Source organism: Olea europaea, unplaced genomic scaffold (genome assembly GCF_002742605.1).
Source record: "Olea europaea var. sylvestris unplaced genomic scaffold, O_europaea_v1 scaffold2011, whole genome shotgun sequence".
Lineage (NCBI taxonomy): Eukaryota > Viridiplantae > Streptophyta > Magnoliopsida > Lamiales > Oleaceae > Olea > Olea europaea.
The window spans coordinates 103,757-120,175 of NW_019237996.1; the positions used below are offsets into that span (position 1 = coordinate 103,757).

The window sequence follows — 16,419 nt, forward strand, 5'->3', positions numbered from 1 at the left end:
ATGCTCATCTTTGGGGTCCACACCTTTTCTTCGTCAATCCTTACGTGTCATGATAAACATTGATGAATCAGATTCGATAACCCAGAAATTTACTCGACCCGACAAAGAGAGATCTTTGGAAAAATTGAGAAAGCGACCCTTTAACACGCTATCTTGCTCTACAAATATATCTCTTCTCAACTTCTTACTTATTTAATTCTTATTATTCAGTACTGAAATCCCCAAATTGCACTTTCGATCAAGTTTCAGTATTTCCGTGCTGCTCTGTGAGGTGGGTTTTCTCTTTTCCTTGTTTACTGGGTTTTTCTTGATTATTTAATCTTCAATTTTTTGGGGTTTGAGTTTCATGCTTTTGTGTAAGTAGAAACCTTTTTTTTTCCTTCTCTGCTGTTGCTTGACATTGTGATTGCTTTTACTTCTCGAAATTCTTGACTAATTACGCCAATTTAATTTTATGCAAACAAATTACTATCTACCTGGAAATGCTTTTTCTAGGCACTAATCGATTTCTGAATTTTCAAGGGTTTGTTTTGGGAGGTAATGGATGATGTTCTGGTAAACCAAGAAATGAAGTACTGATTAGGATTCAAACCATGTATGAGATTTATGATGTAGATAGTGATTTAAATTTTAACAGGATTTTTTTATCCCCTTTTTCTGTACTTATCTTGGATGAAATAGGTAATTAGGTTTAGGCCAAATTAGGTTAAGTGGGATTTGGAGTGAGAGCTACAAATAGGATATCCCTATAGGGAAATTCACGCTAAGAGCTTATTTTTTCTTTAATTATCCCACACTAGGTGCCATTTTTATTAATAATGAAATAAATACAAACTTAGGATGAGTCTTGAACTATCTCCAGCTAAAAGGACAGTAGAAGTAAACTTATTGGGAGAACAAAATAAAACCTAACTACACATCATGCGACTCAGCAATTCTCTTTGTGTAGTGTCTTTCCGGTTCCTGTACACTTTCGGATTTGCTGGGAGATTGAGTTTACTTTAATACTGTTACTCTCGTCCAAAGTCTCTCTAGATATTGCTGTTTATGTGGAGCTATAGATTTTAATAATGGTATCAAAGCCTGTTAAAAGTTGTATTGTTCTCTTTAATTTTATCCTGCCTACACCTTCTTTTTCCCGCTAAGTCACGGCATTGGATTTCTTCGTCCTCAAAGCCATAGATTGTTAGGGTTGACATGTTGCCATAAATCCTTCATTAATTGCTAGCCATTAGATACCATATAACATGGAATCGAACAAACAATTCAACCAAATCTCCTTCCTTTTGACAGCCATAGTTTGATAGTTGTATTAACCAGATGAAGGTCTTGTTCTTGGAGTGAGTTGATGATTCTGGTGAAAATAATTTGAAAGTGGCACAGAGACAACAAAAAGAAGGGCAAATGTCAAATAATCTCCTCTCTTCATTTTTGCTCAACTACAGACTTCGAATTTTTCTTTTTTAGATGATCTGAAGGACTCATAATGTCAATTTCATCAGTTGAAAGTATGGCATCATTGAGCAGCGATCTTTTCTATGACATACTTAGGCGTCTTGATGGTGCGACTTTGGCCAGTGCTGCCTGTGCTTGTGCAACATTCTGCTCTATTTCAAAGGAAGAGCGATTATGGGAAAATGTGTGCTCTTCTATGTGGCCTTCTACTGATCGGGATGATGTCAAAAGTTTGATCATGTCAATTGGTGGATTCAAAAAATTTTATGCAGATTGTTTTCCCCTTATTGTAAACGAGGTTCCTGAATTTCGATGGAATGACGATTTTGAGTATCCCGAAGAGTTGACTGAAGCTGAATACTATGGTGACGTGGATGAACTCGAAAACATTTCACCGTTGGATTTTGTGTCTATAATGGATATCAGATATAAAGACAAAACAATATGTTCAAAAGTCCTATGGGGAATCCCGAATGCAGATGGCTTTAATGGTTGGTTTTTCAACTGTCCATTTCGTATTGATCTTCTTGCATATTCAGATAAAGTGACACTTACAGTCTCTGATGGCCTGCCTCCAATCATGTCCATTGAAAAAGAGAGAAAAGATGGAAAGCTCTGGCAAGAGCTCCAGGATGGCATCCGGCTTAGTTGGATTATAGTAAACAGAAAAATAAAAAAGGCTGCTAATCTATCAAGTTGGAGCCCACTTGGAGGGCAAAGACATTGGCCGACAGACAAGGATTTTGTGGTACGATTTGCATCCATTCTTCCCGCCAAAGATATTCTTCCTTGTCAAATAGTCGAATGTATCCTTATCATGAAGTTCAGGGTGATCCATACTCAGGGCGAAGGCATCCAAACAATTATCAAGTTGACGGAACTAAGCATGCAACTTGAGGATATGAATGGTTCTCATGTCAATGGTCTAAAAAGTTTGCTCATCCTTAAAGCAGCACTTAGTTGCCGTAGGAGCATGAATCACAACGAAGCCCTTGAGTCGTGCAATTTGTACTTGAAGGTACAAACAGAGCTCAAGGAGAAGAAGATGCGATATGAAAACAGGTTAGACAGACTTTGGATTCTAGGTGGCATTGCGACATGCATCAGTTTTTGTTTCTACTGTCTGTGAATTCTACGTTGCCAAATACTGTCGTCTAACAAAATTTCTTTTTCGCTTTTCGTATGTAACTCAAATTTTGTTTGCAATAAGATTCCAGATTTGTCTTCCTTGGATTGTCACAGTTTTCCTGCTTTTCTTGTGTTGTATATAAAACACCATCAAGTTGTAATTGGAATAAGAGTTGTGTCATATTTGAAGAAATAATAGTTGAGTGAGTCCATTATTATCATTACATCCTAATAAAAGTTGGATTATTCTACTTTGTTCTTTTATCCTGTTAAATATTAATGTTCCATTTTGATTTGATTTGTGGTCCTCTTCTTCTTCTTCTTTTCGTGGCGAAGATCTTAAAAGGACTTCTTAGGACATAATTGCAATATCAATCTCTTGAAGCATGAATACTAACAATGCCATTGCAGACAACCTCGGGCTGGGCATCAGTTGAGTTATTTGACGGACCGAAAATAGATACGAAGACAATTTGTATTCAAGCTGTTACTTATGCAAGGAAAAATTATAGTTGGGTTAACTTATTGAAATTATATAAAGTAGGTTTTCGACTTCATTTTTTTTATAAAGCACCGACATCCTGTGCCTTTCTATTTAGTAATTAACCAGTCCTTGCTTAACGTATATTGTCTATTTCTCCTTTTAATAGTCAAAAGAAACCACATTGCTATTAAGGCCAATTCGGTAGGGGTTTGGCTTTTGCTTCAAGAAGCTCAATTCATCTAAAAGCTTTTCTAACATAACAAAGCACTTCACAAAAAGTATTTAAACATATTCAAAAGCAGTTTTTAACTTTCTAAAAGTGTTGTGAGACGGGCCTACAATCGCTAAAGAAATAGGAGATGTACCTACTTGCTACATTTTAATAAGTTAGAGCCCTTGACTCTAATCGTTAAAGTACTTGCATCTGTAAATGTCATTTTCTTCTTGAAATTCAAATAATCTTGTCGGGCCACAACGAATTTTCAATTTCACTTACCCCACACCCCCACCCGAGTGTCAAGTTCTCTCGATTCTCTTGAGTCTCCCCCAAAACACTCACACAGTGCATCACTTAAATGATAAAATTGTTCGAAGAAAAATTTCTTTTATTTCAAAAATCAAGAAGTTACATTTAATTACATCAAATGTTACTTTTTTAGATAATTTTACCATTTAAGTTAGAGATCAATTGTGTTGTATGTTCTTTTGGACGAGGGATTTCGATGCTCTGAAAATGGCACGCCTAATAATTTCTACACTAAGTGGCGTTGGCAACCGAAAGACTGCAACTTGCCCAGGTTTTGTTCTTTGTCATCCAAAATTATAATCTCTTATATTTCTCTTGTACGAAATGATTAACGTTTGGTTTTGTACAAGGTACTATGAGTTCCAAGGATATGTGCAAAGAGTATATGATAAAAACCCTTGCTTGCACAATCGTAGCTCTGGAAATTGTTTGATTAGGCTTCAGATTTTTATGCCAAGAAACAGTTTTATTGTCATTTTCTGGTGTTTTGTTAATGTAACATAAACATATTCCTCGTTGAAAATGAAAAAATGCTGAATTTTTGTGGCATAGTTCGATTGGGTAGGAGTACTATGGATGGAAAATTTCTGAGGTAAACCACTTTGCCAAAAGAATAATACCAGAACCAATGTCAGAATCTTAGGTGGCATGGGTTGATTTGATGGAAAAGGTTACTATATTTTAAACATTTCAATGATAGAGTGTTGTGTAGCATTTTGTCAATAATTATGTCAATTATTCTAACACTGTAGCATGATTCAAATGTTTTACTTGATTATTTGTTTTTTCCAAGGTTTTACACGGTACTAGTTTAAAGTTTTGTTCTTTAGAATCTGTTAATAATTTGTGGGCTACCTCACTTGATTCTTGGCTTCGTGGGCCTCTTTAAATTGGGCCAAATGCTCCACCGGGTTGCTGTGGTTATTTCAAGTATGAGAAAAACGTGTTTTGATAAAATACCTCTTCAAGAATTAAAATTAGCCGTACACGTAGTTAAGTCTCTGCCCTCTGATTGTTTGGATGAATACGGATACATACACACTGGGTCTTGGCTTTCTCTGACTATTCTAGAGCTTTCTTTTGAGTCTCTTCGTCTTACTCTTTGTCTTTTCTCTATATCCTTCGTTTTTTGAGTGAAAACTAGGGTTTGGCTGTTTTAGATGAAATCGATCTTTGTGATTGATAATGTTCCGTTCTTTGTGTAAAGAAATGGTTATTATGTGCAATCTGTGAGAGTAATACCAGTGTTGTGTTGTTGGTCAAGAGGCAAGATAAACTCGAAGAAATTTCCAATTTCTTCGTACATTTGTGCACTGTTCTTGTTCGTTATTAGTGGATCTAGAGCTTAATCTCGTGAAAGATGCTCAACGGGTGATTAGGTTGCAAAATCGAACATCCGGGTCCTTTTAAAAGGGCAAAAATATCTGGTGTTAATTTCTTTTATTTTTCTGCAATTCTTTAATGTTTTTCGAAAGATCAATCTTGAATGTTTCAAGTTTAAAAACATAACAGTGGTATCAGAGCCAGTTTCTTGATTTTCTTTAATTTTTCCTCTCTCCAATTTCAGATCTATCTTTTTTGAAACCCTAGGTTTCAAGTTTTGTTAAAAAAAAATTTTAATACACTGAAATTCCTTCTTGTTAACTGGATTGAGTACAAAACTGGTGATTAAAGATTCGAAACCTTTCTTTAGTTGAAATCTGTTGGTCTTTGTGAAGGAAATTGAAAAATCGGTCCTCAAATTCTACTCCTCTATTTTTTTGAATTGACTCATAATTGAGTTCAACTGGTTGCCCTAACTCATATTGAGTTTGGCGAGTTGAGTTGAATCGTAACTGAGTTCAACTGGGTGTTCTGACTCGTACTGAGTTTGAGGAGTTGAGTTGACTCGCTCCGATTCCTGCTGAGTTGACTCCGAGTTCTGGAAATACATTGATCTGTGCAGTGTGCATTGCAACCTGGTTCCTTCCCTGGCTTAAGTATGATCACTCCTAAACTGAAATTTTAAAATTTCAGTTTCATGGTATAATTCTGGACTCTCTCTTATCATTTAGACAGTGTTCTAGTTAATCTTGAAGCCTGTAAATAAGGTAGTTAAATGCAGAAAATAAATTGTTTTGTTGTTTATCTTATTTGCCCGAATCACTCATACTGTATATTGCATAATTGCATGCTATTCAATTATATTTGTCATCATGTCCACTTCATATAAGTTAGACATAGAGACATGGAATGGCACTGGAGATTTCACTCTCTGGCGCCAGAAGATAAGAGCCCTCTTACTGCAGCAAAGACGTGCTGCAGCCCTAGATGGGTCATGGGCTGTTGAAATTAGTGCATATAGGAGGAAAGAATTAGATGATATTGCATGGAATACTATTTTTCTTCATCTATCAGACAATGTAATTAGAAAAGTAGGAGAAACTGACTCTATCAGACAATGTAATTAGAAAAGTAGGAGAAACTGCCTCTGCAGAAGCTTCCACTTCTGCAGAAGCCAATTCTGCTGAGACTCTATGGACAAAATTAGGAAATCTTTACTTAACTAAGTCCATGCCTAATAAATGTTACCTCCTAAGGCAATTTTACAATTTCAGATTCGATCCATCTTCTGACCTAGAAGAAAATTTAGATAAATTCACTAAATTGATTCAGGACTTAGATAACTGTGATGAGGAGATTTCAAGTGACCAACAAGTAGTTGCCTTATTAAACTCTCTAAGTGAGAGATATAAAGACATTAGAAATTCTTTAGAATATGGGGGGCAGACTCTTACAGTAGATATCATAACTGCAGCCCTTAGAAATAAAGAACTTGAAATGAAAACCGAGTCAAAAGACTCTAAGTTTGGTGAAGGGCTATATATGAAAGAGAAATTGAATCAGAATAAGAAACAGATCCAATACAACTTTAATTCAACCAAGAAAGGAAAATTTCAGAATAATAGAAATAGAGATAGGAACAAAAACCAAGTGAAACTAAAGGACCAGATCAGAAAATGCTATTACTGTGGTAAAACTGGACACTTAATAAAGAATTGCTTTAAGAAAATCTCATATATGAAAGATAAAAACAACACTGATGGTTCTGTAACAGTGGCCTACAATAATGAACCTGATATTCAAGGGATTGTTCTTGTGAACACCCAAAGAAGCGATTCAAAAGAATAGGTCCTAGACTCTGGTTGTACCTTCCATATGTGCCCCACTAAAGAGTGATTTTCTGAGTTTGTTAATCTCGATGGAGGACAAATTCAGATGGGCAATGACATGAATTGTCAAATAAAGGGTATTGGGAAGATAAAATTGATGTTAACTGACAATTATACCCTTGAATTAGAAAGTGCTAGATATGTTCCTAAACTGAAAAAGAATCTAATCTCCCTGAGAGAATTGGATGAAAAATATAACATCACAATATACAAGGGTCTTCTGAGATTATCCTTAGGGGACATATGTGTTATTTCCTCTTCAAAAATAAATGACATCTACACAATTTATGCTGAACCAGTAATAAGCCAATGTACCACAGCCTCAAATCATGTTTCCGATAAGTCCTTAATTTTGCATAAATGATTGGGGCACATTTCAGAGAAAGGTCTAATCATTTTAAACAAACTTGGATGTTTTGGAAGTGTTAATATTGAAAAATTAGAATTTTGTGAAAATTGTACTATTGGAAAATAGAAAAGATTGCATTTTAAAATTGGAATTCATAAATCTACTTCAATCTTGGATTACTTACATGCTTATCTGTGGGGTCCAGCATCAGTAAATACACTTAGTGGATTTAGGTTTTATCTATTGATAGTAGATGACTTTTCAAGAAAAATATGGACTTTTCTCTTAAAACAAAAGTCTGATACTTTTCTGATTTTCAAACAATGGAAGTCTATGATTGAAAATCAAACGAACTAGAAAATCAAAGCACTGAGGACTGATAATGAACTTGAATTTTGTAACTTTGAATTTAATTCATTTTGTAAAGAATTTGGAATTCTTAGACATAGAACTGTAACATACACACCTCAACAAAATGGAGTTGCTGAGAGAATGAATATGACTCTTTTGGAAAAAGTTAGATGTATGTTATACAGTTCTGGTCTTCCTAAGTTTTTCTGGGGTGAAGCCCTAAATACTGCAACTTATCTAATAAATAGAAGTTCATCTAGTGTTATTGATTGTCAACGCCCTGAAAAGTTGTGGTCTGGAAAAACACCTGATTATAACAAACTTAAAGTGTTTGGATGTGCTGCCTATTCTCATAAGAATGAAGGCAAACAAGAGCCTAGATCCCAAAAATGTGTTTTCTTGGGATATGGGGAGGAAACAAAAGGTTATAGGCTGTGGGTTAAAGAACAAAATGGTTTTAAAGTCATAATAAGCAGAGATATCATCTTTAATGAAAATGACATGCCTTGTATCAAATCTGGAGACCCTAAAACTCTTGAATATGCACATGTTAAACAAACCATCATGGAAACTCAAACACAGAATGCTGTAAATCAAGATGATAATTTTGAGGTGGAGCTTGTTCAATCTGAAATAAGTAATGAGCATGATGAGTCTGAAAATGAAGTTGAAACATCAAATAATACTCTTACTGATTATCAGTTAACTAGAGATAGGAAAAGAAGAACCATAATTCCCTCCAGCAGGTTTAATAGTGAAGAATTTGTCACTCTATTTTCTGCTCTTAATTCTTTAAATTCAGAACCTACATCCTTTGATGAAGCCATTAAATGTCTTGATTCTAAGATTTGGAAGGAAGCTATGAATGAGGAAATGGATTCACTTGTTAAAAATAAAACTTGGATTTTAGTTAATAAACCTAAAAATCAAAAGGTTATAGACTGTAAATGGATTTCTAAAATAAAAGAAGGAGACTCAAATACAGAAAATAAGAGGTATAAGGCCAAATTAGTGGCCAAAGGTTTCTCAAAGGGAAGGTATAGATTACAATGAAATATTTTCCCCAGTTGCCAAATATACTACAATCAGAATCCTATTGGCTCTAACTACTCACTTTAACTGGGAATCAAAACAACTTGATGTTAAAACAACATTTCTGAATGGTGACCTTAATGAGACTATATACATGAATCAACCTGAAGGATTTGAAGTAAAACCTAGATTAGATAAAGTTTGATTGTTAAAGAAAACACTTTATGGGCTTAAACAAGCCCTTAGGCAATGGTATTTGAAGTTTAATTCTTTTGTGCAAACTTTAAGCTTTGTGAAAAGAAACTATGATTCATGTTTGTTCTACAAAGGTTCAGGTGGAGCTGAATCTATATATCTCTTATTGTGTGTTGATGATATGTTGCTTGCTTGTAATGATAAAACTGAGATTGAATTTGTTAGATCAAAGTTAAAATCTGAATTCGAAATGAAAGATTTAGGACAAGCTAAAAGAATCCTTGGAATGGAGATAGACAGAGACAAGAACAACTACATACTAATACTAAAACAAGGGTTCTATGTGAAGAAAATTCTTGAAAAATTTTCTATGTTAGAATGTAAGCCTGTCACTCTTCCAATTGCTAATTATTTTAAGTTGTCAAATGAACAGTCACCTAAAACAGATGATGAACTAAGGAGAATAGAGAAAATACTTTATGCCAACACAGTAGGTTCCATAATGTACCTTATGGTTTGCACCAGGCCTAACCTAGCACATGGAATTAGTGTATTAAGTAGGTTTATGGCTAATCCTGGTGAAACTCATTGGCTTGCCATGAAATGGATGTTAAGGTACTTGAAAGGATCATCTGATTTAGGATTAATGTACAAAAAGAGCAATGAAGAGATAAAACTGAAAGGGTATACAGACTCAGATTTTGCTAGTGACTTAGATAAAAGAATATCAACTTATTCTTACATTTTCACTTTGTGTGATGGCTGTATAAGTTGGAAGTCACAGTTGCAAAAATTAGTCGCCTTATCTTCTACAGAAGCTGAATACATTGCAGCATGTGATGCTGTTAAAGAAAGCATTTGGCTGAGAGGCTTAATTAATGAAATTGGTTTTGCAAACAATTCTATTAGTATATATAGAGATAATCAAAGTGCTATACACCTTAGTAAAAACCCTGTATATCATGATCGAACTAAACATGTAGACATAAAATTTCATTTTGTATGAAATATGGTAGAAAAATGTTTAATCAAGTTGGTTAAGATTCCCACAGAATTTAATCCTACTAATTTGGGCACTAAGGTGTTACCTCTAAATAAATTTAAGAATTGTTTGAAAATTCTGAATATCACATGATATGATAAATTCAGAACTTGTAATAAGTTTCTATTGATAAGGTTTAACTAATTTTTTTCTTTTTCAGGTACTTCGAGCAAATGAACTCAAGTTGATATAGATTCTAGATCCATTAGTAAAGAAAAAGAATCAGTTCAGCAAGGTAGAGATTGTTAATAATTTGTGGGCTGCCTCACTTGATTCTTGGCTTCGTGGGCCTCTTTAAATTGGGCCAAATGCTCCACCGGGTTGCTATGGTTATTTCAAGTATGAGAAAAACGTGTTTTGATAAAACACCTCTTCAAGAATTAAAATTAGCCGTACATGTGGCTAAGTCTCTGTCCTCTGATTGTTTGGATGAATACGAATACACACACTGGGTCTTGGCTTTCATTGACTATTCTAGAGCTTTCTTTTGAGTCTCTTCGTCTTACTATCTGTCTTTTCTCTCTATCCTTCATTTTCTGAGTGAAAACTAGGGTTTGGCTGTTTTAGATGAAATCGATCTTTGTTATTGATAATGTTCTGTTCTTCATGTAGAGAAATGGTTATTTTGTGCAATCTGTGAGTGTAATAGCAGTGTTGTGTTGTTGTGTCAAGAGGCAAGAAAAACTCGAAGAAATTTCCATTTTCTTCATACATTTCTACACTGTTCTTGTTCGTTATTAGTGGATCTAGAGCTTAATCTCGTGAAAGATGCTCAACGGGTGATTAGGTTGCAAAATCAAACAGCTGGGCCCTTTTAAAAGGACAAAACATATCTGGTGTTAATTTCTTTTATTTTTCTGCAATTCTTTAATGTTTTTCGAAAGATCGATTCTGAATGTTTTAAGTTTAAAAACATAACAGAATCCAAACCGGTTTGTCTCCTTGAATTTTTGTTAATAAATTTGATATTGAGCTGTTTTTTCTGTTTTTCAAAGTTTGGATTGTGGGTTTAGCCATTTAGGGCATGCATTCCTCAGCTATCGTGGTGAATTGAAAGGTGACGATAATTGTGCAACTTTCACAAGACACTAATGTCAATGCGAATTTGCAATATTTTCTTACGTTGTCTTTCTTCGACATGGAGCTGATTCAATGCAAAAGCTATGTTGGAAAAGCTTCAAAATCGTAGGATATTGTTTATGGGAGATTCTAGAGGAAGAAACCGGTAGGAGTCCCATCTATGCATTTTGTCTTCTGCTATTACCAATAAGAGTTCAATTTATGAAGTGAACGGGAGCCCAATAACAAAGCACTCTGGCTTTTTTTAGTTTTTAAGTTTAGAGATTTCAACTGCACAATTGAGTATTACAGAGCTCTTACAGAGTCGTTCACCTCCTGGTAGTCCCAAAAATGTTAAAATGACATTGAATTGAATCAAATAGATTGGAGCTCTGCTCGGTGGAAGGGAGCGGATTTGCTGGTTTTCAATAGTGGGCACTAGGGCTAGGCAAAAATTTCGAATCAAACCGAACCCGCCCGTTCTTCTCAAGTTGAATACCCAAATGGATATATGAATCGAAAACCGACGGGTACGGTTCGGTTCTCATTTCTAAATCAAGAACTGAATCTTTTTAATATTTTTTTATATTAAATAAATCAAATTATTTTAATTTTTTCTAAACAAATTAACTAATTATGTGATTGATCAATACTCTTTCTCTCAAGTCCTAGCCTAGCTAGCTTGACCCAACCCAAATAACTAATTAGGAGTAGAGTTTCTTCGTATGACAAGTCAAGCAATTGATGATTAAATCAAATAGCTGGTAAGTATTGGTATTACTTAAAAATATTTTATCTCTATGACTTCTAATTCAAGAAAAAAATTATGTAGATTTGAAGGTTGAAGCAAATGAATTATTGATATGGATTGCCAATATTTTAGTATTAGTATCTACTTTTTGGTATTTCTATATGTTGGTAAATTAATTTTATTGGACAACTTGTTATTTATATGTTTTTCAATTGGATTTTATTAATTTGTAAAAGATATGAATGAATATTTTATTAGTTGTATTTATGTAGTGTTGTTCTAAATGTTAAAAAATGTAATTATGGTACGAAATCGAACCGATCCGAATGGAACCGACCCCAAACAGTTCCATAATTATATTTGGACCCGACGATTCCACTTACTCAATATCCGAAATTTTCAGTTCGATTCGAATTTAAATAGAATCGAACCGAATCGGACCATGCCCAGCTCTAATGGGCACTAGTGGAGGTATGAGAAGGCTGTCAGAGAGTATTCTTTCTTCCTTGTTTTAGTTAATTTTTAATAGAATTTAGTCTCTTTTTTCTTTTTACTTTTTTTTTATGGTTTTTACTTGCTTATTCTTTAACTGGATAATAAATTAGGTAATCTTGGTAAAAGCCTAGCTTATACGTTCTCATAACTAGTTATGTAAAATGATAGAAAACCAAGCTATCCCTTTTCCTCAATTATGGAAATTTTGTGGTTAAAGTTGACAAGAGTCTAAATTCTCACCCAAAAAACCCAAAAACCGAAGAAAATTAACAAAAAATAAAAACAAAAAGGAAAGCGATTCTCTTAGGGCGTTTGTGTCACACAAAAAAGTTTTATATATGGACACGGCAATTCAGTTTATGCTTCCCTTGAGTTATCGTGCATCTTTGGAACTTATTGTATAGTTTTGATGCTGTTGTGGAAAGTTTTGCCTTAATATTTTTACATATTTAAAAGATTACTCACATACACACCATTTTTAAAACTCTGAATCCGTCTGCTGCATTAGGGGTTGTTATTTCCAAGAAGGGGCAGAGATCAAGATGAAGATGGGCGTAGAAAATGCATTCCAGAGGTCAATTATGACATTAATTCATTGGATTAGCCATGAAATAGGCACAACAAAGATCCATACCTTTTCCGAAACTATGCTCCCGTACATTTCAGGTGCTTCTGACTCTCAATCAACCATGGCATCTTATCGCGTTAGCATATATCCAATTTGATTAATTTGTCCAATATTCAATGTAGCCTTAATAAGATATAGTTCTCGACAATATTAAAGTAGAAAAATAAGTTCAAATCTTTTCCTATTATACCAAACATGCACTTAATATATCGCTCTTATAAACAGATGTGGGGATTAGAAGACTGGTGGTAGCTATCACCGGCAAACACTACCTGACTTGAACTCATCATCATTCTCATCTGAAGCATCGACTGAGTTTAAAACAGTCGTTAAAATGTTGTCGGAACATTTGAAGACGAGAAATATCAATCTATTGAATATTACAGGTCTGACATCACAAAGAAAAGACAGCCATTCTTCCTCGTATTATTTGGAGCCTAAAGTGGGACCAGCTATTGGGAATCTATTTATCATGCGCAGCGAAAATAAAAACAATTTTCGATTCCCACCAAGAATCGTTTTTGTGTTTAGATAGAAATTGTAATAAAAGTCATACCTTTTTCTAGATCTACAAACTCCTTTGCCATGTCTCTGTTCCAGCAACTTGAATCTGTCTTCCACAGCTGTCCAATTATCCAGTCTTTAACGGTGATCCACACGGAGAACAAGATTACAAGATTATGATTTTCTTCTTGTGCTAGCAAGAATAATGAATTCTCTACAAAATTGTAAACCCTAATCACTTATTTATATGAGCCCCAACGGGCTTGGCATGACCCGGTCCAATATTTAATTAACTCATTAATTAAATCTGGTCCGTGAATTAATTAATCCAATTAATTAATTCGGGCCTATAAATAACCAACCCAATTAATTAATTCATCCAACGATAGTTAAATTAATTAATTGACAAATTACAATCTTCTAATTCTCTTTTGTATGTGACCCATTAGGTTCCCGACCACGATACCTAACGACGTGAAATATTATTTTGATTTAATCAAAATTGATAAATTAAAACACCTTTTTAATTTATCACCAATTTACACTCGTCGTCCCATATTGATATCTATCAATGTGCCAGGGCAATACTTGTGACGCGAAATGTCACGTGGTATGACAAAACCAAACTTGTTCATTTATCGTGAAACTATAATCCATTCGTCAATATGATCCGATCAATTACGAGATATAAAAGTGTGTCAATCTCGATTATCGATCTTATCTTTCACTCCACTATTAAGTCAATATAAGTGAAAAACTCATTTTCGACTTATGAGTACGCCTTGGCTAAGGATTTCGTTATAGACTTAATTGAATGAAATGCAGATCATAATCTCTTGCTATCTAAGAGTGACAAATTCTCTATTGGTCATTCACAACCTTCATACGATTCTTGACATACCCGAACGATATCATATTAGCGGCCCTTGGCAAAGCAACATCCAACACCATGACTATCCTCATATAAAATACCATGACGACCTCAAGTCAAAGGACCAATCCCACTACCGAACATTAGAGATTAACCACTGACACTCAGATAGTTAAAGGTCTCCAATGTTTTGTTCTATAACAAAACATCCACGTGTTAATTTAAGTGTCACCACACTTTAACTTATGAGATCAGCTACTTGCTTCACAAGTAAGAAATGTCACACGTGATGATCTATCCGTAATAACGATATCCGTATCTCGTTATTACTTATGACCATGGACGATTTAAGATTCAATCATATGTAATTTGTATCTCACAATCACAACTCCTTGTGATTAACAAATTACGAAGATTTAAATCTACGGATTCTATTATTTAATTTAATTGTCTATTAATTAAATAATAGATTTGTCATTAAATTGCATTAATTATATATCAAAAGTATTTATGTCCAAGGTTGATTGGACATAGGGCATAACACTTACAAACTCTCATTTGCACTAGATCCAATCACTTATGTATCCAATATCATAAGAGTCTACATGACGATCATGTTTATGTTATGACAACTCTTTATCAGTGGATCTGCAATATTGTTAAATTAAGAATTTGTTCTTCTCTTTATGTCATTTCTATGTATTATCTCTCTAATGAGATTATACTGATGAGTGCTCTACACTCATGATATTTATGCCACCTAATTTGTTATTTTACTACTCTTGAGAGTGTTTTAGAGATTTTTAATGTTTATTTTGATGCTGTGATGTAGATTGATGAAATTGAAGGAAATAAGCAAAAGTTGGCGAAATTGGAGAAAATGACCAAATCGTAAGATATCCAAAGTTAGGGACTAAAGTCCAAATATTGAAAAGTTGTGTTGAATTGTAATGAAGATCCGAGAGTACTAGGAGTCAATTGGATGAAAAAAGATGTCAAAGGGATCAAATTTAGTCAAAATTTGATCACAAATCAATTTCCAACTGACAAGTTATGCTCCGAAGTTTCAGCCTCATATTGAGACCCGTCTTTTACATAGCAAACGATCAAGTTGACAAATGATGCTTGAAGCTTTTGAGTTAGCTTTTCAATGCATCTTGAATCATCTCAATTAGACATTGGATGCAAAAGTTATGCTAAAAATATTGAAAGATGTGCAGTCTGCCTTTTCGGCCAAATCTGGCGCCGCAGCGCCCACATGACTGAAAATCAACAGAACAGGCAGCGCCATTGTTCCCATATTTGGCGCCGAGGCGCCGAATATGCGGGAAAACACATTTTTATATTTTTGAACTCTTTTCTTAGCCAAATTCAACCCTATTTTGTCCAAGACCCCCCAACATACTATAAATACCATTCAAAAACCCTATTTTCAAAAAAGAATGGAAGGGGGCAAGATTGAAGAATCAACCACACAATTTGAAGGAGGCAAAAAATTGAAGACATCAAAAGGAAGGAGGAACAACATCAAGGAAGAAGATTGAAGATCTACCCAAAAGACTAGTTTTTTCTATCATTTTCCTTATGTTGTTTATTATAATTCCTATGATTTTCATTTATTTCACCATGAATTAAACAATTTATCTAGGGGATTGATGTAGCCGAATCAAGATTATGGTTTGATGATTTTATAATTATTTCTTTGATTTTCCCGCATATATTTAATTGTATCACGATTTTAACGCTTTCAATTGTCTGATTAACAATTGGATGATTTGATGCTAGTCAATTCCGGAGCTCGAGAGAGTGGGAATTTAGGCGTGATCATAAGAGTAATACAACATAGAATTTATAGGTTTCGAGAGAAAGTATAAATCTGTGAAGCTTACTCCATAAAAGAATCGAACCTTTATTAAATTCTTGATTTTCAATTTTGAACAGAGATGTTAGAATTGAGATCTAGGGTTAATTTCTAATCGGTGCTCGAGAGAGGGAGGTTAGAAATACATTAGAATTCTTGATTTTAAATATGGGAAAATTAATTGAAATCTCATAATTGAAAGTTAAGTGAAATCAATCCCTAGGCCCTCTCATTTGATAATATGTATTCCCCAAATTTGTCACATCCAATCACGTTAGTTTAGTTTAAATCATTCATTCATAAAACAACAATTCAATCATACATTCATCTAAATAAAGTAGAAATTGCATAATTATAGTATTTAGTGAAAATTAAATACAATCCATGTGTGTTCGACACTCTTACTTCAATACTATATTACAAAACCTGACAATGTACACTTGCGGTTAAACCACGTTGCATAAAATTCGTGGCAT

The 16,419-nt window shown here is 34.2% G+C and overlaps 1 protein-coding gene and 1 pseudogene across 5 annotated transcripts in view; both read left to right on the forward strand.

Annotated features, from left to right (window-relative positions):
• LOC111379631 (probable F-box protein At2g36090) overlaps positions 1-2,843 on the forward strand; it is a 5,044-nt gene extending 2,201 nt beyond the window's left edge. Inside the window, exons 1-2 of one of the 5 annotated variants that reach the window (XM_023003049.1) lie at positions 96-271; positions 1,294-2,843. In XM_023003049.1, coding sequence (XP_022858817.1) covers positions 1,487-2,584 — 1,098 coding nt within the window. In that variant the 5' untranslated portion in view covers positions 96-271; positions 1,294-1,486 and the 3' untranslated portion in view covers positions 2,585-2,843. Of the gene's footprint in view, positions 1-95; positions 272-1,293 lie in introns of those variants that run through there. The other 4 variants (XM_023003051.1, XM_023003048.1, XM_023003052.1 and 1 more) reach the window with 4 other exon arrangements.
• A 139-nt stretch (positions 2,844-2,982) lies between these two features.
• LOC111379624 lies at positions 2,983-12,959 on the forward strand (annotated as a pseudogene).
• The last annotated feature ends 3,460 nt before the right edge of the window (positions 12,960-16,419 follow it).